General features: G+C 37.9%; 1 protein-coding gene across 3 annotated transcripts in view; it reads right to left on the reverse strand.

The window, feature by feature from the left end:
* Positions 1 to 26,728, reverse strand: part of ptprt (protein tyrosine phosphatase receptor type T) — a 332,562-nt gene that overhangs the window by 166,778 nt on the left and 139,056 nt on the right. For all 3 annotated transcript variants that reach the window (XM_085457270.1, XM_085457269.1, XM_085457267.1), the window contains exons 9-11: positions 14,344 to 14,459; positions 13,184 to 13,364; positions 1,260 to 1,369 (exon numbers count right to left, since the gene is read on the reverse strand). In XM_085457270.1, coding sequence (XP_085313396.1) covers positions 1,260 to 1,369; positions 13,184 to 13,364; positions 14,344 to 14,459 — 407 coding nt within the window. The remainder of the gene's footprint in view (positions 1 to 1,259; positions 1,370 to 13,183; positions 13,365 to 14,343; positions 14,460 to 26,728) is intronic.

Below are 26,728 nucleotides of genomic sequence, written 5' to 3' on the forward strand. Positions count from 1 at the left end.
TTTCTCCCACTTTGTCTTGCGACTTAGACTTTCTACTTTCCCTTTATGATAATTTACATTTAATCCTGAATTTATGGTCATATATGTCAATTATTCGTGGATGAAACTATATTTGATATAAATATGAACTGTCAGTGGTTAGAGAGAAAACACTGTTCTTGTGTTTCCCTGTATCACCTAGTTTTAAAAATAAGACCATATGAATGAATAAATTTCATTTATCAGTATCCTGACATTTAAGGCTCCAGCGTGTTTATAAAACAATAACAGGCACCTAGGCTTTAGACGCTTGATTTTCAAAACTACATAAACTGCTGGGATTACGACAAAGTGGAACTAAATGCCAGGAGAATGGTACTTGTTTGACTGTATTGTGACAAGTATAAAATTTGGTGGAGAGGGCACTGCACAGAGTCCTGACCTCAACCCAACAGAGCAGAGACTGTGAGCCAGGCCATCTTGTCCGACATCAGTGTCTGACCTCACAAATGCGCTTCTGGAAGAATGGTCAAAAATTTCCATAAACATACTCCTTAACTTTGTGGAAAGCCTCCCCAGAAAGGTTGACGCTTCTATAGCTGCAAAAGGTGGGCTGATATCACATTAAACCCTTTGTATTTAGACTGGAGTGTCACTGAAGTTCATATAAGTTTAAAGGCAAATGAACAAATACGTACTGACAAGTTTGCCTAATGCACAATCATGCACCCCTCTGTCACTATAAAACACAAAAGCACAACCACAGACTCAGAACGTGCCTGCATGATTTTTGTAAAGATCCGATACTCTAGAAAATGTTGTCATGCATTAAAAAAAAGAATTGCTTTTTTACTAATTGCTGTGTTTCATACGTTTAATCATTAAAGCATCTTAATATAGGAGACAGGGAAAGACATATAGTGGTATTTCAGCAGGACTCTGCAAACCAGCACTAAGCCACCGATCCCTACACATTTACTCTTCTTTTGGGGTACTTTTGTGCAGTACCTTGTACTTCAGTATACACTATGCACAGTGGTTAGAATAATTTGAAACTGTTACATCACTACAAGTTTTTCACCTTTCCATAATTCTGTTACAATATTACTGTGGTGTGCCCAATTACATCTGTATTTGTTATTTTTTGTGTTTGATGTTTTGTAAGCAACTGGATGTTTCCTTCCTCCCTCCCTTGCTTTCGTCCTTCCTTCAATCTATCTACCCGTGCATCTGCTCATTTTTATAACTCCCATTGATGTTCTTTGAAGTCTTTCACTGACCTCATACAATTTGATGATTCCATTGGTCTCGTTGGGAGCTTTCCACTGCATGAAGATCTTTTCTTCATATGGCGTATTCTGCAGAGATTCCATAGGCACTGATCCAGGAACTGAAAAGACACCAAGTACATAAAGTATAATAATACATTACAACACAAATATGTACTCATATCTGAAGAATGTACATAAAATTATATTCAAATAACTGGTTCACAAACATATGTATGTGACAAAAGTATTAATAAAGTATAGGTATTACAGCAGAGATTATAAACTATTTTAGAAGTATGAAATGTATTTATAGTAATTATATTACAATATTACAATAAAATAAAAATGTTCATTGTTTTCTGACATTACCATCTAATTGTCAATCTCACTAAAATGTCTTAGGTTGTAAAGAAAGTCAACTTTCCAGAAAATGAATCCACACAATCATTGAGTCCATTTCTAATAATCCCCAAAAGAGCAGTTAGCACTCGAATACAGAGTACCAGTTGAAAAACACAAATTGAGATAGACATAAGCAAAAAGGCCGATGTGCAATGTAATGACTAAATAGCACATCTCGGGTTCAGTGACTCTAAATATTAAAGGGAGGGAGTAAAAAGAACTATGGAATCAGAATCAGAAGTAAAGAGAGGTATATTAAATTACACTAAATTACAGTTCAGCTTCTCATGATTTAATTAAATTTCTTGAGTCCAAAAGTTTCAAATGTCTCAGAAGGTAAAAATATTCAATTACCTGAAATTTAATTATAGGCTTTTTTCTCCCTTTGAGGCAGTGTGAGAAACACTGTTTGATCTGGAAAACTTGATAAATGGAGGACATTTGCAACTATTAGGTATGATAGGATATTTCACAATATTTCTTATAGTGTGAAAGAATGAAATATTTTGCTGACATGCAGCAATACCAGTCTATGTTAAAAGAATTCTTATTTTAAAAGAATTATTCTTTTAACATAGATATAGTCTCGTCCAGCGGATATTGATATTTTATCACATGAAAATGAGGACATAACGTCATACGTAATGTGATTTCCTGAGAAATGTGTCTTAATTAGCAGTTCAACATCAACTACGCATATTGAAAGTTTAACGACAACCTACGACTTTTAGGTATTGCCATATTATTGTGCAGCTCAGCGGTAATTTGTAAAATGAACCCAGTGTCATCCTAAGATGAATGGGAGACAGACAAGCTGTAATAATGTCATGTAGAGATACATCTTGAAGCACCCTGTAGTCAGGGAATAATGGAACAACTGCTGAGATTAAAAAAAAGACAGCAGCCACTGAGATTTTCTTGGGCTATGGGCAGATTTTCTGGCTCACTGCTGGGAACGCTACATCCAAATCAAACTCACTGGAATGAAAAGCCTCAAACATAAAATTTTATTAGCTTACAAAGTCAATTACCAATTCAATGTCAATGGACCAACTGTCTCTAGTAAGGGAGAAACTTTTATCTGTGTTAATGATTTGATTCAAAGTTCAGCAAGACGCGCATTTTGTGTATTTATCATTTAAGGATATTTTACAGTAAATGATCTCTTCTTCCAGACATTTGGTATCCATCCTGTTCTTTGATTGTGATGAACACATCTTTACTTTCAACCCTTAAGTTCAACTAAGATCAGTTGACTGTATTGACACTTGCTCAGAAGATGTGATTTCTTCTGGATTTATTAATCTCAAGGTGAATTACTTTACTATCTGTTAGTCTATTATAAAGCAATGTCCTCAATGCTTTAGTTTTTAATTAATCAAAACTGTTTAATGATTGTGTTGTGAATTAAGAAATTCTGCCAATGGAATATTTGAATAACTGATGGACTAAATCTGATCACTGATCACAAATATTTTATTATGGACTGCAGTTTTTTTTTTTGAAAAATAAAAACTGTGTTTCCGAACAGCTTGAGTACACTGCATTTCAAATCCAATGAGTTGGAGTGAAGTGAATGGTTATCGGTGTAAAAGGTTGTTAATCAAATTATAAACTGTGGGGTCAAAAGATACTGAGCAATGAGGATCCTGTCTGTACAGGAAAGCGCAGACAGGACTACTTGTGTACAAAGACAGTTGACTCATTAAAATCTACCTAGTAACAAGAGTGTGAGTGTATCAGTGGGGTTTTCAGGATGAGGCAGGCTTTCACATGTCTTCATGGAGGTACACAGACAGAGAAGAGGTGTCAGACATCTCATCTGGGAGTGAAGCTGTCAAACAGTCGAACTCACCAATTCACATAAAAGCAGAAACACGCAGTTACACACAGACACATGCACTAGACCCTTGAACACAATACTTACACACAGTTGCACGTACATACACTGAGGGGTGTGAATTGCTCTAAATGATAAGAAGAAAGAGACAGTGTGCCAGAAGGGACAACCAACTGCAATGTGCAAGAATTCATGTGTGCTTCTATGTGTGCATTTGTGTCTGTGTGCATACTTGTTACTCTTGGTTTGGAGACTTTAATCTCTTTCTCTAGTCTCATTTTAGGAAGCTAGTTCCCAAAACATAAATCAGTAAGCTTTGCTGCCAAGTCCTGCTTTTGTTTAGGTCAAGGACAGGATAAGGCCTTTAACTTCAGATTTTTCTTTCCACCTTTCATTTTTACTTCATGGCTACTTACTATTTACGTACATATATGAGTAGAGTTTTACAGTTTAGAGTAAAATGTCATATATATTTGTAATATTCTGGATATTTATAATTGAGCTTTTTGTATATATTAGAGTCATTTCTTAAATTTTGTAACTTTGTAATATATTGTATTATTTATTTTAGTCCAGTCTGTTACTGTTCTTATGGTCTTGGAGCAACTGACACTACAACGTTTTCTTAGGGATTATTAAAGTATTCTGAATCTGATTCTGATCATTTATTGTATGTTGACCTTAATTCTGATTGATCTTGGATGAACATAATGTTGGCTTACATAAAAGTTAAGCTTGTGTTGGTTTTGGACTCACTGTAAGTCATTGTGAATAGCAGTGTTGGGTAAATGCCTGTGCGGTAAGGCAGAAATGAGTCTGACAACTGCAGGACTCTTTTACAGTTGCCTCAGTCTGATGCCCCTCAACTGACAAAAAGCATTTTGGAAAAAAAATTCTGCAAAGTTCCACCATTTACAGCCACAAATTGAATCTAACAAAGATGGATGTGCCACAGCTAGTTCTTTTACACTTGAGAATTGGCTGCCATTATCCATCTCTCTCTATAACATCCAACAGTTTAAGGAAAACCCACAGTATGGGAAGTTTCCAAGCTTTTCTGCTATTTTTAAAGCCATAAAACAGTGACATGACAAACACAACAAAGACCAGTCCTTCTGAGGTTGAAAGGGTTATATTTAAAAACTCCACACTTATCCACATTTCAATGCCCAATATTTAAAAATATTAAAGTTATTTTGTTGTTTTGGCCCCTTTTTGGCTGTTAGAAGATTAAAAGAATTTCCTACATTTCCTACAAAACATTTCCTAAAAATATACTTAAATGAAAGGGTGGCTGTGTTGCAATAAATGAAATTTATTGCAACACAGCTGCTCACACCTATAGGTTATTAAATACAGATATTTGTGTTATTATTTCTTATATGAGAAAATAACAGGTTAGAGGATAATGTAACAAAAGTATGACCATTTATCGGTTACATTAAAAATTATGGCTCATGACTCCAAACCTCAGAGTTAATGTTTTATACCTTAAAAACCCCCAAAGATCAGAGCACAACAATGGCACATGGAAAAATAACAAAGATTATTGGAAACTATTTTTTGACTAAAATTCATTCACAAAGTATTCTGACTCACAGCTACTGAGATGCACAACAGAAAGCACACAGACTAGTAAACTATCAGACAAGTCTGACAGGAATATTTTGATTAGTAATTCTGAGGTGTTGATTAAGGGCCCAGCCTGTGGAGCATATCAAATTACCCTAACAAAGAAATCCAATTAATTGCTGCCATTTTTATTCAACACCTTATCACTCACTTCTGTGTCTGTGTGTGCACTCTCATCTTTTATGATGCACAGTGTCTACCTGAAAATCGTTGGATGTTTGTGTGGTACTTCTGTGTGTTGTCTCTGCTGTCTGTGTATGTGCACGTGTGTATACCAGGTTTGCATATCTGTGTGGGGACCACAATTGAAAGTTCACTATACTTGTGGGGACCAACAGCCTTTATGAAGACAAAATCCCCATCCCCACAGGTTTGAAGGAATTTTTGGAAACTCAAAATGTAGTTTTAGTGTCAAAGTTACAGTTAGGTTTGGGTCAGGGTCAGGCATTCATTTTTGATGGTTTTTGTTAGGGGTAAGCGACTATGGAAAGCGTTATGTCAATTAGATGTCCCCACAAAGATATGAAAACACAACTGTGTGTGTGAATGCACGTGAGGAGCCTTCTGTTACTCACAGTGTGTACCATGACATCTGTGTATGCTGCTTTCCAGTGTGTGCATGACTCACATGACAAACCCCCGTATCTGCTGTGGTTTGCATGTGTTTGTGTGTTCCTGTGTACCTCGGGGGCTTGGACAGAAGAATACAGACTTCATTGAAAAGATAATGGCAGCTGTAACACATTAATCATAACTTGATTAAGTCCCATCATGCTGCAAGATGAATGGCCTGCTTTATTACGCCAGCAGCTCTCTCTTCTGTGTGTGCCCCTGTCTTGCCATCTCTCTCAATCTTTCTTTTGTATTCACATTTTTTGTCTCTTAACCCTCTCTTGCTTTCTAAGTTTGGCTCAAATTATCTTTATTGGCATGAAATAAATCTCTGCATTTTATCCCTGGCTTTCATTTGTCTTGCGCCCTTTATTATGCAACAGACCTGATTGTTTATATGAAAATTTTGACTTTTAATCTTTGTCAGTGTTTCATCTTGTAGCAGCCTGTGATTTTGTGATTATCTCAACTATAACTATGTAAGAGTGAAGTAAATACTCTTGTAGTCACTATTCACTTTGAGCTATTTTTTCCATAACAGTGCTTTCTTTTTGTTTTTAACATAAACAACTACATTTTTTTTCTTGCAGGGAGGGGGGGGGGGGGAATTATTTAGTGTTATGTAGTAGAGATGGACCGATCCGATATTACGTATCGGTATCGGTCCGATACTGACCTAAATGACTGGATCGGATATCGGAGAAAAATAAAAAATGTAATCCGATCCATTAAATATCACGAAAGCACCTCACAAAACTTGCAACACGCCGTAACTCACCTCAGAACGTCGGAGCAGTATGCATCACGTGATAGAGCGGCTGTGGCATGCAGGACCTGTCGGTGGTCTGGATAGCATTTGGAGCTTCGCTAGCAACCTGGCATTTCATCTCCGACAAAATTATCCCCGAGAGAAGTAAAGCAAGTGTGTAAGTCCATCTCTGAATGTTTGTAAAGCATTCCTGCGTTAAGCTTAACGAGCGACTGCCTCTCGCTCTCCGGCTGCTACTTCAATCATGAAACTGCTTAAATGATCAGCTGATCGGCTTTTTTGTCGCGAGTCCGTCTTTGTTTTTGGCCCACTTTGCACCAGAAAGAGCAAACCAGCGGCTGAACAACAGCAGCACGTTTAAGCTTGATCAGCTTTTGTTAGAATGTATTTAATATTACTTTCTACTCGAGGATCTTTTTCTACGTAGCTGACGCTGGTAACTGTGCAGGGGCGGATCTAGCAAAGTTTAGCCAGGGGGGCCGATAGGGCATGAACAAGGAAAAGGGGGCACAAAGACATACTTTTCTTTCTTATTCTCATTTAAAATGTCTAGCTTTTAATAAATAATTATCTGACACCCAAAGTTTTAATTTGATGTAAAATGAATAGAAGTCAATTACTGTATATAGTGACTATTAAGTCTAATATATATACCCTAGTAAGCTATAGTACTTTTTCCTTTGGGAAGGTACCATCTGTGCAGTCTGCAATTTTGTTGAAGAAAGATGTTGAATCTATTTAATATTTCTTGAAAAATAATTGATTTCTGTGCATTTTTTTTCACACTGCATCAAATTAAGGTTGATTACGTCGATTAAGCATCATGAGGTGGAGCGTGAGGGGTGGTTCCCTATTTTTTATTTATTTATTTTTGTTGTTGCTGGGAGTTGGAACCCTATTAGTTAGGTTGCTTAATATTTACGCTAAGTACTCTTTAAAATACCAGAATAGGGAGGATGGTGTAGGTTTAAGTTTATTAGATTGATCAGTATTGCTGAACTATGAAATATTTTTTTTGTATACAGGTATAACAGAATAGTTTTAGTGTAGTTGTTGTTTTAAACTTGAGTATGAACTTGCAGACTTGCAAAATGCAGCAAGATATTTTAAAAAACAGTTTTGTTGATTAAAAAACACTATATCGGATTCATATCGGTATCGGCAGATATCCAAATTTATGATATCGGTATCGGTATCGGACATAAAAAAGTGGTATCGTGCCATCTCTATTATGTAGTGTGTTTTTTTACATGTTGTTCAACACAGATGCTTAGCTTCCAGGGGAACAAATAAACTCATCTTGACAAATGGCAAACAAGCAAGGTTTACTAGCAGTAGTGCAGGATTCAGTTTTCATTGTGATACAAGGATTTAGGACAGATACATATTTGCAGTTATAATTAGAAACCCCTCAGAAAGTACATGGGCAAGATTTGAATCATTTGAAAAACTTCTTTTTGGCAATCAGACCACAAATAATCCCCTTCATTAAAGCCAATGTTTTATCCATGTGAAAATTCCTATTCCTATGTATACAGTGGGAAAAATAATTATTTGATTCCATCCTGAAGTTTTCTCACTTACAAAGAAATTAACTCTTTATTTAACTCTGTTTTTATGGTAGTTTCATTTTAGAGGAAAGAAGCAGAATAATGACCGAAATTTTTTTTATTTTTTATTTGCTCTTACTTCAAAATAGCAGCTACAAACCCAGACACTAACAATGACTAAAAGTCATTATTGCCATATAAACAATCAGGTCTGTTATGTAATAAAAAGTCCAAAACAAATGAGAGCCAGGGATGAAATGCAGAGATTTATTTCATGCATGATAATCTGAACTGAATTAATACATTTCTTTTAAGAACAAACCAGCATAAAATTAAAATCAGTTCAATCCTTTGGAGGTAAACAAACTTAGCAGGGAATCAAATCAATATTTCCTCCACTGCATGCATCTAATCTATGGAATATTAAATGTTAAATGATTCCGTTAACATTTTATATACACAGTAGCGTCTCGTTAATTTTTTAACCTGATCTAAAGTTGTCAATAATGGTAAATACGATTATGCCAAAATACTCGTTCTATTGTCATGTAAAGATTTTGTCCTGTAGGATTAGAAAATTTGACTTTTACATCAAATAAAAGTATAAGAATGATTAAAAGCACATTAATGTAAATGCACTTCTACAACTTTAAACGTGCTCTGATAAACTGCCTTCCTGAAAAGTGAAGCTCTGAAGAAAACAAACAAAAAACAGAGCTGCTATCTTTTTTTTCCTTCTACTCTGATCTTAAACAAGAACCGTACTGTGATGGTAACAGGATGATGTCATCTCAATTGCTGTCATTATAGTCTGTGTGAGGAGATCTTTCTCTTTAACAGTGGTTTGGATATTTGTGCACATATAAACAAAGGGATTTAAGGTTACCATATTTATTACCCGTTTGTCGTGTAGTCATTGGCACAACACCCGAATAGATGGAACTGTCAGGGGTGATCCTGGCTCAAGAGTTGGGTGTTCCTCTTGTAATCGGAAGGTTGCCGGTTCGAGCCCCAGCTCAGACAGTCTCGGTCGTTGTGTCCTTGGGCAAGACACTTCACCTACTGCCTACTGGTGTTGGCCAGAGGGGCCGATGGCGCAATATGGCAGCCTCGCCTCTGTCAGTCTGCCCCAGGGCAGCTGTGGCTACAACTGTAGCTTGCCTTCACCAGTGTATGAATGTGAGAGTGAATGAATAGTGGAATTGTAAAGCGCTTTGAGGTCTCAAAAAGCGCTATATAAATGCAATCCATTATTATTATCATTATAACTGTAGTACTATAGAATTAGTACCCATACACTCTTCCTCACTCTAAAAACAACATATTGTTTCTGTCCATCTCTCTTTCATTCAGATCCAGTTCACAGTCCTCAAACTGTAAATGTGGTGGATGTCAGAGCCGCCATAATATGATGCCCAAATGCCTTCTATGATCGCCTTTGACTCCTATGCATTACTGAGTTGAGGATGAAAATTATGGCTATACTAAAGACAGCCACACACCCACGAATACACTTACAAACAAAGTCCATAAGAGATGCTTAGAGATATTAACAGAGCTCTACTCACAAGCCCTTCTACTAATATTACAGAAATCAATGAGTAATAACTACCACTGTCACAGTAATCCAAGAAACACCGGGGTATAAAGATCAAGAATGTGTGCACAAACAGCTCCCCATATAGAAGACATCTGGACACTGAAATCAAGGAATCCTGCAAAGACATTAGAACATTAAGAGAGGAGCCGAAGAGCATTATGACAGCATTATGTCACTGGGACCCAAGGGGGACCCATGCAGACTCACAGATCCACTTAACAAGAACAACAAGATTTCCATAAGTGATGCTATAGAGAGTGCCAAACAAAGGATCACGTCTCTGGCCACCAGGCCAAAGAGATATACCAGAAAGGCAAGGGTCAACAGAATTCTTCCCTCTTTACAACATGTTTTTTTTTCTCCTGGGCATCACAGTAACCAGTAGGCAAGCACAGCTAAGAAAGAAACTGGAAACAGCACCAGAGGGTCAAAGTACCAGCTACTAGTTGATACAGTAATATACCTCTCTTAAGACCAGGGAGTCAATCTGAGGACCACCTGAATTGACTACAAGACAAGCTACAACTCAGCCAGTTGAGTCCTTCATCTGTAGGTCATTAGGTTTCCGGAGGGCAGGTTAGTGGACATGCAGGACAGTTACAAGTACCTAAGAAAGTAACGGACATTAAGAAAACTAACCAGGAACTAGAAAAGCAAAAGCAAAATGACACAGAAACTCTGATCATGGAAACACGTGAACGCTCCCTAAACACCAGATTGATAGAGGCCACAGCCAACAGGACTGAATATGGATTAGAAGTCCCGATGTGAGGTGGTCAAAAACAACAGGCACTTTAGGAACCGAGCTTGAGGAACACAAACATAGTAGTGATTAAGTTACTGCCCTGGCATGATGTGATGTAGTGGGAACCTGCCTCTGTTTGACAGTGAAAGGCAAGGTCCTAATTTTTATCTGCTTTAGTCTTATGTAGCTTTTAATAGTTTTATCTATATAGAGAATTTTAAGAAGTGATTTACATCTTGTGTACAGTGGCTGTAGTTATAGGCATCATTCTTGTTAAGTGAGATGATGGAAAACATTAGTATTACTTCATTACTCCGGTCATTGTACAGAACCTCTTTCTGCCGATCCTTTTATCAAGGAGCAATGGCTTTGATAAGCAATGCTTATCAAATAGCATATACAATACTGGATCGTAACTCTCTTTGAAAGGTAGCAATGTCATATTAGCTATTTTTAAAGAAAGTTTCACAAGTTGCCTCAGCAGTCTTGTTGTTGCTTCTTCTGTAATTGTTATTATAATTTGTAGACAACTTTAGGTTAGAAAGGCACATTTTGCAAAGTGCTTATAAATGGTAGTCCAGCCAGTTTATGAGAAAATCAGTATTCAAGCCAAATATAATCAAAGAGAGTAAACATGAAAAACCTTTATCTTCTTAGCAGCACGACAGTAAGAAACGGTTTTTCTTTTTCTACACTAATAGGTGTGTCAGCCTAATAGTGGTGGTCTCCTCACAGTGAGCTAAAGCTAAAACATTCATGACTTAATATGATTTGATAGACTGTGTGTATGTGCATGTTAATATGCTATAATCTGAAAGGTAAAACAATTAAAGAGGGCATTATTAAAATTGCTCTTATCCTGAGATTACTTTCACAAACTAGGAGAGCATGGTCCTTGTGAGTAAGCGAAAAGTAATTTCATGTCTTAATTGCAAATCCCCAAACACAGGCTCAAGTTTATTTCCATTTTATAGTATGAGCACAATAAAAAAATGGAAAACCATATATGTTTATGCATGTGCATGTGAGAGAGCAAAAGCTTCACTCACAGGAGCCTCAGCTCTATAAAGCTATTACCATACAAACAGTAATTAGCCTCCATGTGAACAATTGCTGTTCTGTTCCCTAATTACTGAATTACAACCAGGAGATTAACGATGGTTAAATAAAAAACAATTAAGAACAAAACAATTAAGCCTTTTTCCCCTACCCCCTCGAAGCCATTGGTACTCCCCAGTCATGTTAGTTTTTTTTATTTTAAGGGTTCAGGCAACTTATATTATCCGTGTGCTCGTCTAGCAAAGGTAGGAATTTCAGACTGAGATGTGATGTTCCCCAGAAGCTAAATTCAGAGAATATTAGTTATGAGATCAGGAGAAGAACAGTGAGCCCTGAGGAGGGCGGGAAAGAGATAAGAGATTTGGGATCATTAGAACAATGTTTTTATCCTGCTTATCAGGCACTGCTCTAATGCTATTCCACTTTATCGCAGGCATGTTGTTGAGAGAAATGTGAAGCATCAATGAATTATTACTAGCTGTGGCGAGGGTATACACTATGTTCTGAATTAGTAGAACATGGAGCCCTCTAGAAAGAAAAGGAAGGAACAAGTTTAAAATGTGGTTGTTTAGAAATAACTCCTACCAAATAATGCATGCTTTTAGGCTCCAAAGTATGTACTATAAAAAAAAATCCTGTTCAAAAGTCTACTGCTAAGACATCCATGTTTATTGTGTAATTTGAACATGGCAAAGATCAAACCTGTGTGAGTGTATTTTTACTTTATTTGTAATTGTTGTTCTGTTTCCTTAATGCAGTCTCATGGATTACTTTACTTTCTGATTATTGCTGATATAAAAATTCTGTGTGACATTTGTGAGTCTTATTATAAGCAACCACATTAATAACTTTTGTTTGAAACAACTGTTTTACATTTGCGATTTATAACCCGGGAAACAAACAATCTGGGATCATGTTTTATTTGTCTTTACAGAATGCACCTGGTCTCTTCCTGTTAATAGGCTGTCCTATTAACAGACCTATTGTCAACCATTTATCTAACTTAAGGTTCAAATTTTCCTTGAAATAAAATCATGCTTATTTCTCCCAGGACAAAGTCAGAGGATTTGTCCCAGGAATAGCTGACTTCAGGCCTGGACTGGTAATCTAGCACACCGAACACTTTCCCGGCAGGCTAACGCACTTTTGGACCAATAGGCTTCGTACTGGCTGTACAAGAACTGACAGCAGCCCATTCGTTCATTTTCATTACTGACACTGGATTGTCCCATCTCTTAATGCGACAGGCCACTCCCCTACATTTGCTGTGCACTCATGCACCATGTAGAAAACATTTTGTCAGGAAGAAGGGGCGAGAAGGTGGAGCTGGAAAGCTGAGAGAAAACAATAAAAAGAAACTACAATGAATGCAGCAAAATGTGTCAAATTGCACCATGAACAGTAGTACCAACAACAAGTAGTAAGCAGGCCTCACAGACACAGGAGGTTGCTGCTGCTAGCACCATTCAGGTAAAATGAATGGCTATGACCATGAGCCGTTGCTAATTTCTAACTTTTATTCATGCTGCTTTTAATTAATGTCACATGCTGCAGTGCAACTAAGAAATAACCCAACAACAACTGTACCAACCTGGTTAAATGCCAGTGCCCATTTCTTGTCCCCGTCCAGCCCTGCTGTCTGGTAATATGTTGGCTCAATATTACATTATAAAGTATGCTAATAAACATGCTTATACATTTTTCCAATCGGGGCTTTCACTCACCATCCTCCTCCGTCTGTTTGACTATCTCTTCACTCTCCTTGCTGCCCTCAGGGTTGGCCAGGACAAGCCGCAGCCTAACGGTCACAAATGGCCTCAGTCCCCTCAAAGTGTAATGTGATGATGTTTGGATTAATTCTTCAGCTACAAACTCCTGCTGGTTGAACACGTACTGGTACTGCACCTGGAAAGCACAAGAAGAAACATGGGAGATTTTGCTTTTTGGTTAACAATAATAGTGACAAATCCAGAGCTGCCCTCATGTAATATGCTTGGGAAATATTAATAAAATGATAACAATATAGTAAAAAAAAGTCAGGAGTCTGATGTCTGTGAAGGTTCTCAGTCATCCAGGTCATCCAGGTCATCGTAGTCATCGTGTTCACATTAGCAAATGTTAAGCTCACCCGAAACCTTGGCTGATTGTGACCTACACCCGTTTTCACACCTTGGCTCATGTGATTAGGTAGAGGATCATTAGGGGCTCCATTAGGAGGTACCTTCACAGGGCTTAAATCTGGGACTCTCCACCATTTGACCCTAGAACTGAGGAAGCTTCTCGGATGAGAGGTGAAACATCTTCAAGCAACTTCAAGAAGTCCAGACGCTTTTCTTCCCAAGCTCCTTAGACTCAGGGGTCTGATCTTTGTAGCATACAATAAGAGGATCTGGAGACTCACAGTTTGAGTCTACTAGGGGAAGGGTCAATGTAAATCAATGTCAATGTAAATGTTTCAATGGTAAAACATTTATTTCTATGTGGTCTCTATCAGGACGGCTATCCATAGGGGAAAAGGAGCTACTGAGTGATTCCGTGAGTAATGTGCGAATCGCCTCTGGGACGTCCTGTGTTTGACACCACTTTCCCCCGCAATCATCAAAACATTAGATAAGGTCATATCTCTTGAAAGAATGTTCTATCCAAAGCATGGACAAAAACTGTGACAAGTCCTCAGGTCAGCTTTCGGCCAGTTACAACATGCATTCCCCTGCTCTCGTTCCCACATTTCCCATCTATCATCAAACTATCATAAAAAACAGAAAGATATGAAAAATAATAAAGTTAACTGGCAGTTGATTTTTTTTCCATAAACTCTGCTCCCGGTCCTTATTAATTCCACATAATACCCTAAAGGTGGAGAATAAATAATGGTTGTGCTTACCGTCAGATTGTAGCTGTGGCAGCGTGTCACAGCATACCCAAAAGTCTCCCATTGTACTGTCAGCTGGCGGGCTCTGACATCCACCACATTGACATTTTGAGGACCGTGAACTGGATCTGAATGAAACAGAGATGGACAGAAACAATAGCTTGTTCTTAGAGTGAGCTGGAGGAACAGCAGCCTCAAGCAAGGAAAGAGTGTATGGGTACTAATTCCATAGTACTACAGTTCCATCTATTTGACTTAAAAAGGGGGTAAAATACACTCCCTGGAAGATTTTGTTGGCTTCTAAACTACAGTTTGCAGGTCAACTCAATGCTGCTGATTTCAACCAAGTATTTTTTTTTTAAATCAAGCTTGCAAGCTCTGGCATTTACCAGATTCAGTTAGTCAATTTATTCACTGACAATAATGGCAAGGAAATTATGACAGGCCATAAAAGGCTTTTAAAAGGTTCACAGGTCCTCACCTCTCATCTGTTAAATAACAGACATTCTGCCTCACCACTAGGCAGTGCTACGACATTACAAAGTTCAGATTCAGGGTATAATGACACAAGTCTTAATCTGCAGACATTAGGAGTTGCATTACTTCCTTTGCCATATGTGATACTCAGTCTCTCGCTCTCTCTCACTCACACACACATCCAGAGTGTCACTATAAAGGGCATTTAATTGATTACTTTTGCATTAATTACTTGTAGACCTTCCATAAGCACAATGTGGCAAACCTGTAAAATGTGAAAGAAATATTCAAACAAACACGTGTAAAATCACAAGCTTACACGAACAACAAGCAACAAGCTCAAATTGGCCCACCTACACCCATGCAGCAAAACAGCTACACACAACAACATATCCCCTCACAGTTTTGTTCTAGCCATATGTTGGGCTCTCATCCCCAGGTTTGTCTTTCACAACTGACTGCACACTAACAAGCTTGTTCAAACCAATCTTTCTTTCTGCCTAATTAGTTTCTATCAGCTAACGATGGCATCCAAAACAGGTCACTGTATAATTAGTGAAGCTATTAAGCATATTTCTCCAATCAAAATGAAAACCATTATTCTAGGTGAGGTTATCTCTAAAAATACACATATTGGAGAAATAATGAATAATCAAATTGATTATTTCAGATACTTGTCAGAAGAAAGAAACACAGCTAATGAATTTTTGGTATTTGAATATCCTTAACTATTATAACCAAGGATTTTACCCTCAGACTTTAAAGATGTAAGGTCAAAACATTTTACTTTTTGAAAATTAGAATGGATACTTAAGTGTAATTGAGTCAGACTTAAAAAAGAAGAAAAAAATATTTTTTTTGACTTTTCAGGTTTTTCCACAAAACATCTTATTAAAACTCTGCTTACTTGTTTAATTTAGAAAAGCCTATCAAAGTGAAGGCTAAGGTAATAACCTTTGGTCTGATACCAAACGACTGCATGAATGCATCTGAGCGCATTAGAAGATTGTTCAAACAAGCTTCTTAGTATAATGGGACAAGATTAGACCACAGCAGCATGGATAAGCCATCTTAGAGACCATCTTAGACATGAAACATATGTTACAGGACTTCTTGTTGATGACGTTTTATTACTGTTGTTTTTGTGACTTTGGGTGAGACTTTAGGCTCCCTGGGATGCTTTATGGTTTAAAGAGTCTCTGTTTCTACTTAAAAGACCAAAGCCTATGAAGTAATCTACTATTCCTGGATAAAACTGTGGCAGACTGACATTTGGCAGCCAAGAAAGCAGCAGGGGGAAGTAATATAACCAACTTATAGCCCAATCTTCAGGTCAGCACAGCAGGCAATATGCTTTCACACAGCCCACATACTGTCTGCAGAAAATGGGACTTTGCTACATCTGACTGAGACTAATGCAGATGGGCTGATGGGCTACTCGTGCTGTATTTGTATTTTATTGAAGAAAAAAAAATTTGCAGGTCAACGTGCAGCATTTGGGATACAAGGGCCGCCCACTTAAAGATAACTTGCTTTTTACCCAACAGGTGATAATCACTTGTCTATTTGTCAGCAGCAGGACATTTGGCAAAATTTCATGTGAATTTTCTTCAAATGTGTTTTGAAATGTAGTGTGATGACAAAGTCAGATCAAAAGTGAACAGTGATGCTCACCTTATTTCCCTATTTTCCACTGCATTAAATCAATATTATCTTTATTATGAGGTTGATGATAAGTTGAATCTGCCTCCTCATGGCTTCATGTCACAAGCTGTCTGAGAATGATTTTTAAACTAAAGCACAATGACTGTCCACTTAGAAACACACATGTTTATCCCATCTCCATCCTTTTTCCCCCCAAACTGATCTGTGAAGAACTCTGTATGTATGGAGAGGGCATGGTGGGGAGCAGAATAGACACAGGTGAGCCAGTTTGAACACAGATAAAAACAGAAGTAGCCAAGCTATGTGCAGAGCTGTGTAAATGTAATGACTTAAAAGTATTTTAATTGTTCAGCTGATCTGTCCACCTGTGTTGCTCTCTCACCCACATGCTATTGTGTGCTATATTTGTTTTTGTTTTTTTGTGTTTCGGCCAGATATTGTGCATTATCATCAATGCCACAGGGCGCCAATATGATCATGAGCTATGGAGTAAATCGCTCAACCCCTGTGGGAAGATTAAAGCTTTTATTATAGTCTGTTACAGACATGGACAGCTGGAGGCGTGATGGCCGAGTAGTCCTTCCTGTTCTACTTCTTTGATGTCCATCACCTGGGGTGCGTGCATGGTTTATAATGTAAAGTCTCCACAAACAAGTTTGCACAGTCACAAAAAATTGTCAGACACACAAATGTCCATACTGACTGTGATGACGAATTTACATATATTTACTTGGACCTGGCAGAGTCGCAGATGCAAAAAGTATAATTAATCCTTGGGCTTCATCTCTATCATTACGTGAAGTTTCTCATTCTATGGTCAAATAAGCCTAAATTTAAAATAGAACACATTTAAGTGACAAATATACTACATAATTAGCTTTTGTTTGCGGAACAGGATAGTTGTTCATTCAAACAGCCACTCAGGTTGCTGACATCTGCTAGAAGCATACAGGACTGCAAACACACTTTTCCTAAGTCTGCTCCACAGTGCAGTGACCACATCACTGGTCGAATGATCTGCCTTTTAAAATGAAGGTATGTTTACTTGCCCTGAAATTAAGTTTTGATCTGATTCATGCTTAAGATATTTTTCCAACAAAGGTAATACTGCCCTGTTTCCACGCAGCTAGCCAATATTAGATAATTAAATGTCTTCTTGTCCCTCACATTTTAATGAGATTGCCCCAAACAAGCAGTTTTTTGCGCCATAGAATATAATAGCCCTTTATTGTCATTGTAGATGTACAATTAAATTGTAGGTGCTCCTCACCAACTGTGTCAGAATAAAATACAAATAGTAGACGGCAGGAATAAATGGAAAACAGGAGAAATATATACAAAAATAAGGGAAAGGCACACATTATAGAATAGCTGAAAACTGCTTGGAAGCAGTGCAAAGACTTGAGTGGGAAAGACTGAGTGGCCTGAGTGATTGGGGTAACTCAGACAATGGCTCAGATAGGTGGGGTGGGGTGGGCAGGGGTGTGGGTTGATAGTGTTTGTTAACAGTGTGAATGCCCCAGGGGAAGAACCTGTTTATGATCCTGGAGGTGTTGGACCTGATTGACCGGAGGCCCGATCAGAGGTCCAGGATATTCTTCCCCAGGACACAGAGGAAGTGCAGCCGCTGTTGGGCCTGCTTTACCAGGGCGTTGGTGTTGGGGGTTCAGGTGAGATCAGTGGAGATGTGGGTGCCGGGAAACCAGAACTTACTGAATTACACGAGTGGTTTCAGATGATGGAAAGAAACAAAGGACTTAATTGTATGACTTGCTGTTTTCAAACAACAGTCTTATGATCCATTCAGACCGAGAATGCCTAAAACAGTCTGTAATTTTCTCCTCTCTTTCTACTTTTCATTCAATATCAAGTAACTACACAATATCAAACTGGTGCTCTGTCAAAGACATCACTGTTTTTAGTTACTGAAATGCTGCTGTGGGTGCCGTTTATAAATCACAGGTGCCCATTACTTTACTTTTATTTTTTTCAAAATTTTCTTCTCATGCAGTGTAATTTAAATATTCATTTCCACTGCTGAATTGTTCTCTATGCCATATAACCATATACGACTGCAACAATGTAAACAGTAACAACAGACAAAATTTCCTCGAAATGATTAGGTAGTAAAATCTTTTCTGAAAAGTAGCCTCCAGTTGGAGACAAAACAAAGAAAGATGCTGTTTTAGATTTAAACTTTTCTATAGAGAACACATTTGAACTAACCTTTAAATATGCGTGCTTAAGCAGATCAAGTAGCGTACCTACAGGAAACGCACAATGTAATTCCTCAATTTCAAAGGCATAATCACTCACTCATTCAGAGAGAATTAAGTAATCAGGTTTCCCCAAGAAAAGCAATACATCAAAGCTTCCCTTACTGCAACGCCTATTGTTTCTAAATGCACCAAGAATACAGCACAGAAACAGCTAAAAAAACAAACCAAAAACAGCTCCACAAATCCCCCCTCACCAACTACCAGCCCTGACCACTTAATCCAGCAGTCTTTCAGTTTGGTATGATCTGAACTAATCTTTCAGATTATCCGTCTCATTCCTAGTTGGACCCGGATAAACAGATTCTTAACTTCTATTTATAAAAGAGAGAGAATTAGATTGTAATAGAATGGAAACAGAAAATTAGATCAAAGATTCCACCAGTGACCACTTCACTGCTTTATGAAATCTTACATTGTATTATATATTTATTATATATTTTGTTTTTCTTTACTGCTGTATACAGTGATTATGCTCAAATTTTACTTTAGATTATCATCCAGCTCTATTTCTTCTCTTTATAAACCAAAGTAAAGACGTGTGCTGTAAAGTTGTGGAGAAGGAATGCAGGGAAGACTGGGAGGAAACAAGTAGGAGAGCTTATTTGAATTATTACTTTGTTTACATCGTTAAGTTGATGATGGTGTCTCCCAGGCTGCCCTTGGTCATGACAAATGCCAGATTTGCCACATCATCCATCTGATTTATTCTCTCCTTCTGCCCTCTTCTCCACTCTTTCTTTACAATCACACTACTTATATATTCTTCTCTTTAACATCGGCTTTGCATCTCTTGTCGATGTTTCTGAAATCACCTCTGTGTCAAAGGATGATAGTGATGCAGGATGAAAAGAATCACTAAGAATCCAAAGTATAAACAAAAAAATAAAGACAAAAAAAAAAAGATGTGTACAGTAACCGCTGAAAGAGGAAAATAAAGCACAAATTGACATATGGGATAAAAATAGAGGTCAGTTACACACAAGAAGAACAATTGTATCACTCCACAGGGAGACAAACCCTGTACTGGGCAATGTTTCCACCCTCATTAATCAGGGCTGGTCAAGGGTTGGCATGTTAGCCATCACACACTGTGGAAGGGCATTGTAGATGGCACAGCTGGCACACAATGTGACAAGGCCAAACAGTGGGCCATGTTGCAGCCAGACATGGAGCCTCTTTCCCTATGGTGCACCAGAGAAGTAGTTCTTAATATTAAAAGGACTACAGAAGCTACCTTTAGCATTTTTCTTTTAGCTTAGCACTACAAAAAAATACATCTACTTTATAAAGAAAATTTGACTCCCATATCATAACACATCTACTATATGACTTGCATAATGAAGAGTTTAAATACATTGAATACAACAACTATCAAAAAGTCCTCTGATGCTGATATTGAGTAAACTATATTTCAAGGTGTTGTTGACTGTCCAAAAATGAGACAATTCAGCTGTAATTCATTTCTTTTAGCTGTGCTGGAAACTGGATAGTGTGGAAACTTGGAATATGTGAAATGCAAATAGAAGCTTGTCCCCATGACAGTTCTAGCCTACAATAATGCCAGAGGTTAAATGCAGGATCACCAAACTCAAGCTGTTTAGCACTTTTACTTTTCTTTGACTTTTCTACAACCCCAGCCTGAACTGTCTGTGATCATCTACACAAGAAGGACTAACAAGCACGCAAGCCAATGGATAATGCTAATGCCCAGCTGACTTAACTGGAGGTAGAGATAAAGTTGTTTTGCCTGTCTTTGAAAGTACTTAAGGGCCCATTGGATGTTTTGGCAGGTAGATATCTAGTTCAGGCAAGAGCCTAGTGAGGCATTGTGTTTCGGAGTGCCTTTCTGAATCTGATGAATGAGCAGCAGAAATAGAGCCATTAATCCAAAGACTTTAGGGAGCCGTTCCAGGGAGAAGAGGAGAGAAAAAGAAGAGAAGGAATGGAAATCAATCTTACTGCCCCCCATGCTTCCTGTCCTCCTCTCTTGTTCTCCTTTTCCTTTTGTTTTTGTATCATTCCTTTTCCACCTTTTGAGGATTTTCCTTTAATTAACTGTTTACTCCTAGTTGTACCTCGACCAGTTATTTCTTTCTGCATAGAATCTATAATCGATCAATAATAACTTTTTTCATCTTTTCTCCAAGATTTTCTTCCATTTGCCACTTCTGCTTTTCGCTCTGTATATTTTTTATAGTCACTTCCCTGTTTGTTCGACCACTTTTGCACTTGGTTATAAAAATTCTTATTCAGAAATCTGCTGTCTTCAAGGTCCAAGGGAAATATGTGTAATGAAAAATGCAAAACTATGCATCCCCTATGACAAAGGTTAGGGAAAGATCACGGTGCAGAACAAACTTTAGTCAAGTTATAGGTAGGGTGAGGACTAGTGAAATGCTAAACAGGTACTTCAGCTGATCTTAAACTTAAACTTGGCATACCATTCAGGTATAATCATATGCCTGATTCAAATAAATATAGTTCCTTCTATATCTGAAGTTTGTGTACCTCTATTAAATACATTTAGTTAGACACTTACGTTCTTGTCCATGCCAACTTCTATGATTATAGTAACTTTTATGTGATAAGGTGTAACAATTGTAATTTAACATATCAATATTGGCATTGAAAAAACTGGCAAGTATACATTCCTCCAGTACAAAGTCTCTGGATAGTGAGTTGAGGAGGACTGCTTGAAGTTTAGCACAGCTCACTACAAAAAAGTGTATAATTCTGAGCTTCTAAAGGAACATGTTCTTGTTGCAGCTCTACTGTACTTTCTTCTAATCAGTCTTCCTACATTAATTTGTTCCCCAAAGTCAAAAATCAGGCATCCGAAGAAATGAAGATGGGGCAGTGCAGACTAAGAAAACCATACACATCTTTTATTTTCATCACATATGGGCTACACACATTTCCTTAAAAGTACAAACAGCCAGTAAACAGCAACTGTGTCATGCTAGAAGATGCTATACTGTAGTTGAAATGGGTACTGCAATTAATTTTGTATATTTCATAAAGAAAAGCTTTTACTAATTGGCTTTGCTGGAACGACCTAAAGATTTCTGCTGGTATTTGTATATGTGCTGTTAGAAAGGACCTGTATGTCTCTGACTCTCTCTATGGCCTCTTATGCCTTCGATGCGGTTTGAATTTTTACTTCATTTTGTGTTTTTGATCCTCTTCTATATTCACACCTAAAAGGTTAAAAAATGACAAATGAGAGTGAAAGAAGAGTCAGTGTGAAAGTAAAATCATAGAGAGCTTCCCACTGAGAAAAGCATGGAAGGGACACTTTTCTGTGCCATGCTTCACATGCATGTGTTCTATGTGCAGTCAAAGTGTGGGTGAAGCAAAATGACATATCATGTTGAGCACACTAGCCAAAGGCTAGAAAATCAATTAATACAGCTGATTCTAAACACCTCAAACCACTACAAACTCACATGTGCATGCACACACTCACACACATGCACACGCACACAGTGGAGCACCCCTGAGGCTCTTATAGCTTCAGCATTATTTGTGACCAGTGATATGTTGCAGAGGCTGCACCTTTAATCTGCATCCTCACACCAATGAAATAAGAACCTAACCTCTACGTACACACACACACACACACACACACACACACACACACACACACACACACACACACACACACACACACACACAGTGAGAGAGCCAAGCTTTACTATGACCCCTTAAGGCAAACAAACAAGATCAGAAGAAAACATGGAGGCTTTCACCCTCCTCAAATCTAACATGCGCGTGTGTGTGTCGGTATGTACTGTGTAATCATGTGTATGAAAATAATGCTGTTTATTATAGTACATTTTATAGTATATAGCAAAAGCCCACCTCTTTTTGTGTGCATTTGTGTGAAGTGTTTACTGAGCTGTCAAAAATAAAGTACCTATTCATATAAATAGCATATATGGCCACTCATACGGACACACACACACACACACACACACACACACACACACACACACACACACACACACAGAAACATCTTTACCCAAGCACTTAAGGACATACTTTGATTCACCTCATTAATAAAAAGCAAAAATGAAGTATGCAATATTTCAGCAGTGAAGTACCTCAATAGCACATCATAAAATTATCAACCTCTTAATCATGCCAGCTTTAGGAATGACATTAAACTGGCTCATTGCCTCAACACACACACACACACACACACACACACACACACACACACACACACACACACACACACACACACATATTTGTATGACCATCTTTGTGAGGGCATTTAATCCCACATACCTTTGAACCCTTAAATTCTAAGTTTAACCATTATGTCTTAAGCCATAAACTGCTCTTTTACATGGACCTGCCAAAATTTCTGTAATCTGATGATCTTAAACTCAGTCTGGTGCTCAAAAAACATCTGACATCTGACACATGCACTGTCTTAAGCAGACCCTCTAATCAGTGAAGGAAATTACTCTACACAGGTACAATTAATGTACAATTTAGATGCTGGGGAAACTCAAACATATATAAAGACAGATCCAACTCAACCCGAGCACACACAATAGCAGCAGCAGACAACATGACACCCTGTAGCTCTTTGTCTTTGATAAATTGGATTAAATTCACTAGTAGCAGATGCCTTTTAGTGGATTTTAATTACGCCTCCCTGCATGAAACCAACTACTGAAATTTAAACCATAACTCATAATATCTGAATTAAACTTGCAGCACAGCGAATTCACAAAGATTTTCTTTTTAAAAGATATAAAGAAACTTTTCATGTCTCAAAAGTCATCTGCAACTATTACAAGTCAAAAATAACTCAATAGCGCAATTAATTTTAAAGATGGATTCGGGTGCAAATGGTTACATAAGAGGTTAAAGTTAAGTTTAAGATAACATCATTTCAGTTTTATGCTGAAAATCAATAACTGTTTGTGTTCTCCTCGTTGCTGCCAAGTCCTCTTTTCTGTGCTTCCTACTACTTCTGAAAAATTAGCAGACAATCATAAATGACTGATACAGGATTGTTGCACACTTCTACCAAGGAACCAGTGCAATCCCCCATTTTATCCCATTCTCCGCTGAGCAAAAGAAAGACTTTTTTCAAGTCTTTAAAGTCTTTAACCTTTAAATGTACAACAAATGTGACCTCAACTGTTCAAAAAGTCTTGAGCCACCACTCATTTCTACACATATTGCTGCTACGGATCAAGACTTACTCGAGGTCTTGGTGTGATGTGTGTCCTTAAAAAAATCTGAAACTGGAAAAGTGGAGGACAAAAGAAGAAGTGTCCCGAAAGTCATTTAAATCAGTGGCGCCAAGTCTTATAGAATGAATGAATCCTAATCATGAACTGTCAGAACACACAGCCAATACAGTAAAAGAACACGCAAGGGGAACCAGTCATGGACTGGTCTCCCCAGAGTCCAGACATCAACATTATTGAAGCAGTGTGGAATCATCTTAAAAGAGAATGGAACAAAAGGCAGCCAGCATTCAAAGAAGGGTTTTAAGATGCCTGGTGAACTATTCCTGAAGAACAAGTTGCAATAAAGGATGTCTAGAGTTCAGGCTGTGTTGAAAAATAAAGGTGCTCAAATTGGACAAAACCTGCTTTTGCCTTATATATTGTATTTCCATTTATGTTTACAGATGTTCCAATAAATCACTCCCATTTTCTTAGCAAATATAAAGAGGTTTAAGATGAGAACAAATGAGAACAAAATGTTCTTGAAGTCAAAAAGCATCACATGATACGGTAGCCGTGGAATGAGCACTACTGCGGCATCTTTCACTGTAAGCATTGTAATCCTTCAGCGGGACAGATACAGGATGAATGTATATTATTATGATATCAAAAGCCACAAGAAGAAGAATGCTCGGAGCCAACACTACGCAGTAATGTAATTCAAAATGGAGCAGAAAGAAAATCTATTTCGAATCCCGCTTTATTAATACCATTGCTGCCTACAGCCAGGAAAGGGACAATTGAGTTGTAGCAATTTGCAGAATGAGGGGGCCAGAGAGCGGAGGGAGAAAGAGAGGAATAAGAAGGAGGGGTGCTGAGACTGAGAAAGAGACCAAAAAAAGAGACTGTGAACAGATGGAAAGAGCAAGAAAAAAACTGAAAATTTAATAGGAAGACACTAAATAAACAAAATGAAATAAGTCGAGTTAAATGAGAGAAATGCGAAGTCAAAAAATAAAGGGACTGAAAAAGGAAAGACCCAAAACAAAGAAAGTGATACAGAGGAAAAGACAGAATGAGCTAGAGGGGACGAGAAAGAGATTTAAAGCAGCGACATAATGAGCCAGTTGATAGTGAGGCCTGAGGTTAAGCACCTGAAGCCAGCAAGTAATTGGCTGAGAATGACAGAGTGACAAGCAGAGAGATATAGGCTGTGACCTGGAAGGAGAGAGAAAGATGGAAGCAGAGAGATGGGGGTAGCTGTTGAATGTAAGATGAATACGTTCAACAGCTCCTCCCATCATTTTTTTTTTTTAATTTGATTTTGGCTGGAAAAAGAGGAGGAAAGGCTGGGAAATCCTCGGGGGCCTAATATAAAAGCATGAATACAGCTACTCGTTACAATAATGTCACTCAGCCAATTATATCAGATTAAATTATAAAAGAAAATGTCTTTTACTTCAACTCCTCAGGAGAGTTTGAGATACTGTGGTGATACCTCCAGTGGGTCGTGTGTTGTAACTTCCCTTTGAAGATGGATCTTCTTTTTATTATTATTTTAAAAAATTCTTTCCCTTGATCACTAAAGAAAGATCCCCTGCAGGCTTTTAGAGCTGTGTTTTAAAGGAGGACTAGAGAGGTGGGACGTTTGAGTGTAAAGTGAGGGGGGATATAATTTAAAAAGTTTATCATGTGCTATTTTACAATGACAAAAATACACACAGCTAATGATAGGAGTATCTGAATGACCTTTCTCAGGAAGATGTCTAGACTGCTGGAGTAAAAGCCAAACCTCTTTCCAAGTTATCCAATATATAGTCAGGACAGCTTGTGACAGCCCTGGAAACCTGTAAGGTGTGTGTGGCTGGGGGTAGATACCGAGAAAAATATTCAATTACATGTCAGGATATACAGTGAACTACATTACAAACAGTCCCATGCCATGCTAGCCACATCTGGTATTGCAGATCTTGATCCCTGATCACCACCTGTATCATATAAACTGTGACATCTAGGGCTGTGCGATATGACCAAAATCTCATATCCCGATATAAGACATGTATCGTCCTGATAACGATATAAATCACAAAAATTTAACATTTTCTGTAAATTCTGTGAATCTCGGGCAGCTCAACTTGCGTGAAGTGTTTCTAGCTGGGCGTCGTGTACCTGGAGTCGAGTGTTTTAACCGATGCATGAAACTATACATTTTTAGACATAAGTTGTAACGGCCGCCGTTTTCTTTGTGAGTATTTATTACACGGCGTGCTGCCGGGAAAAGCCTGTTCTAACGTTTGAGTCTAAGGTTGTTTTTTTTTTAGCACCTGGCGGCTCTTTTTTGCTTCTCATTCGTAAATAATCTGCTCTTTCACGTGATTCCGTTTATTTTGAAAAGTCTCAACAGGACCTTGAGCTTTATTGTGAAAGGTTTATGTGGAAAATAAACAAGCGGACACGCGATGGTGCAATGCATGAAAACAGTCGCTTGTCTGTCTGTAGTGTGGTTATATAAAATATAAGAGAAAGAGAGAACTTTAAGAAATTAATATAGCCACTACAGTGACCATCAAAACGATGAAAAAATATTGCCGTAAACAGTTTACCTTGCGACACCACGAAACAAACGATAGCGTAAAATGAAACGATATATATATCATTATATGAACAGCTCTAGTGACATCACTCACGTGTTTTGGACTCGGCATTCTGAAGATTCTTTTTTAGTATTTTGGCGAGTGGATCCAGAAGTGACCGTGATTAGCCCAGAGGATGGGGTGTTAAGAT

This window comes from Copadichromis virginalis, linkage group LG5 (assembly GCF_057382275.1).
Source record: "Copadichromis virginalis isolate Kocher_CV1m ecotype Utaka linkage group LG5, C_Virginalis_male_GT1.1, whole genome shotgun sequence".
NCBI lineage: Eukaryota > Metazoa > Chordata > Actinopteri > Cichliformes > Cichlidae > Copadichromis > Copadichromis virginalis.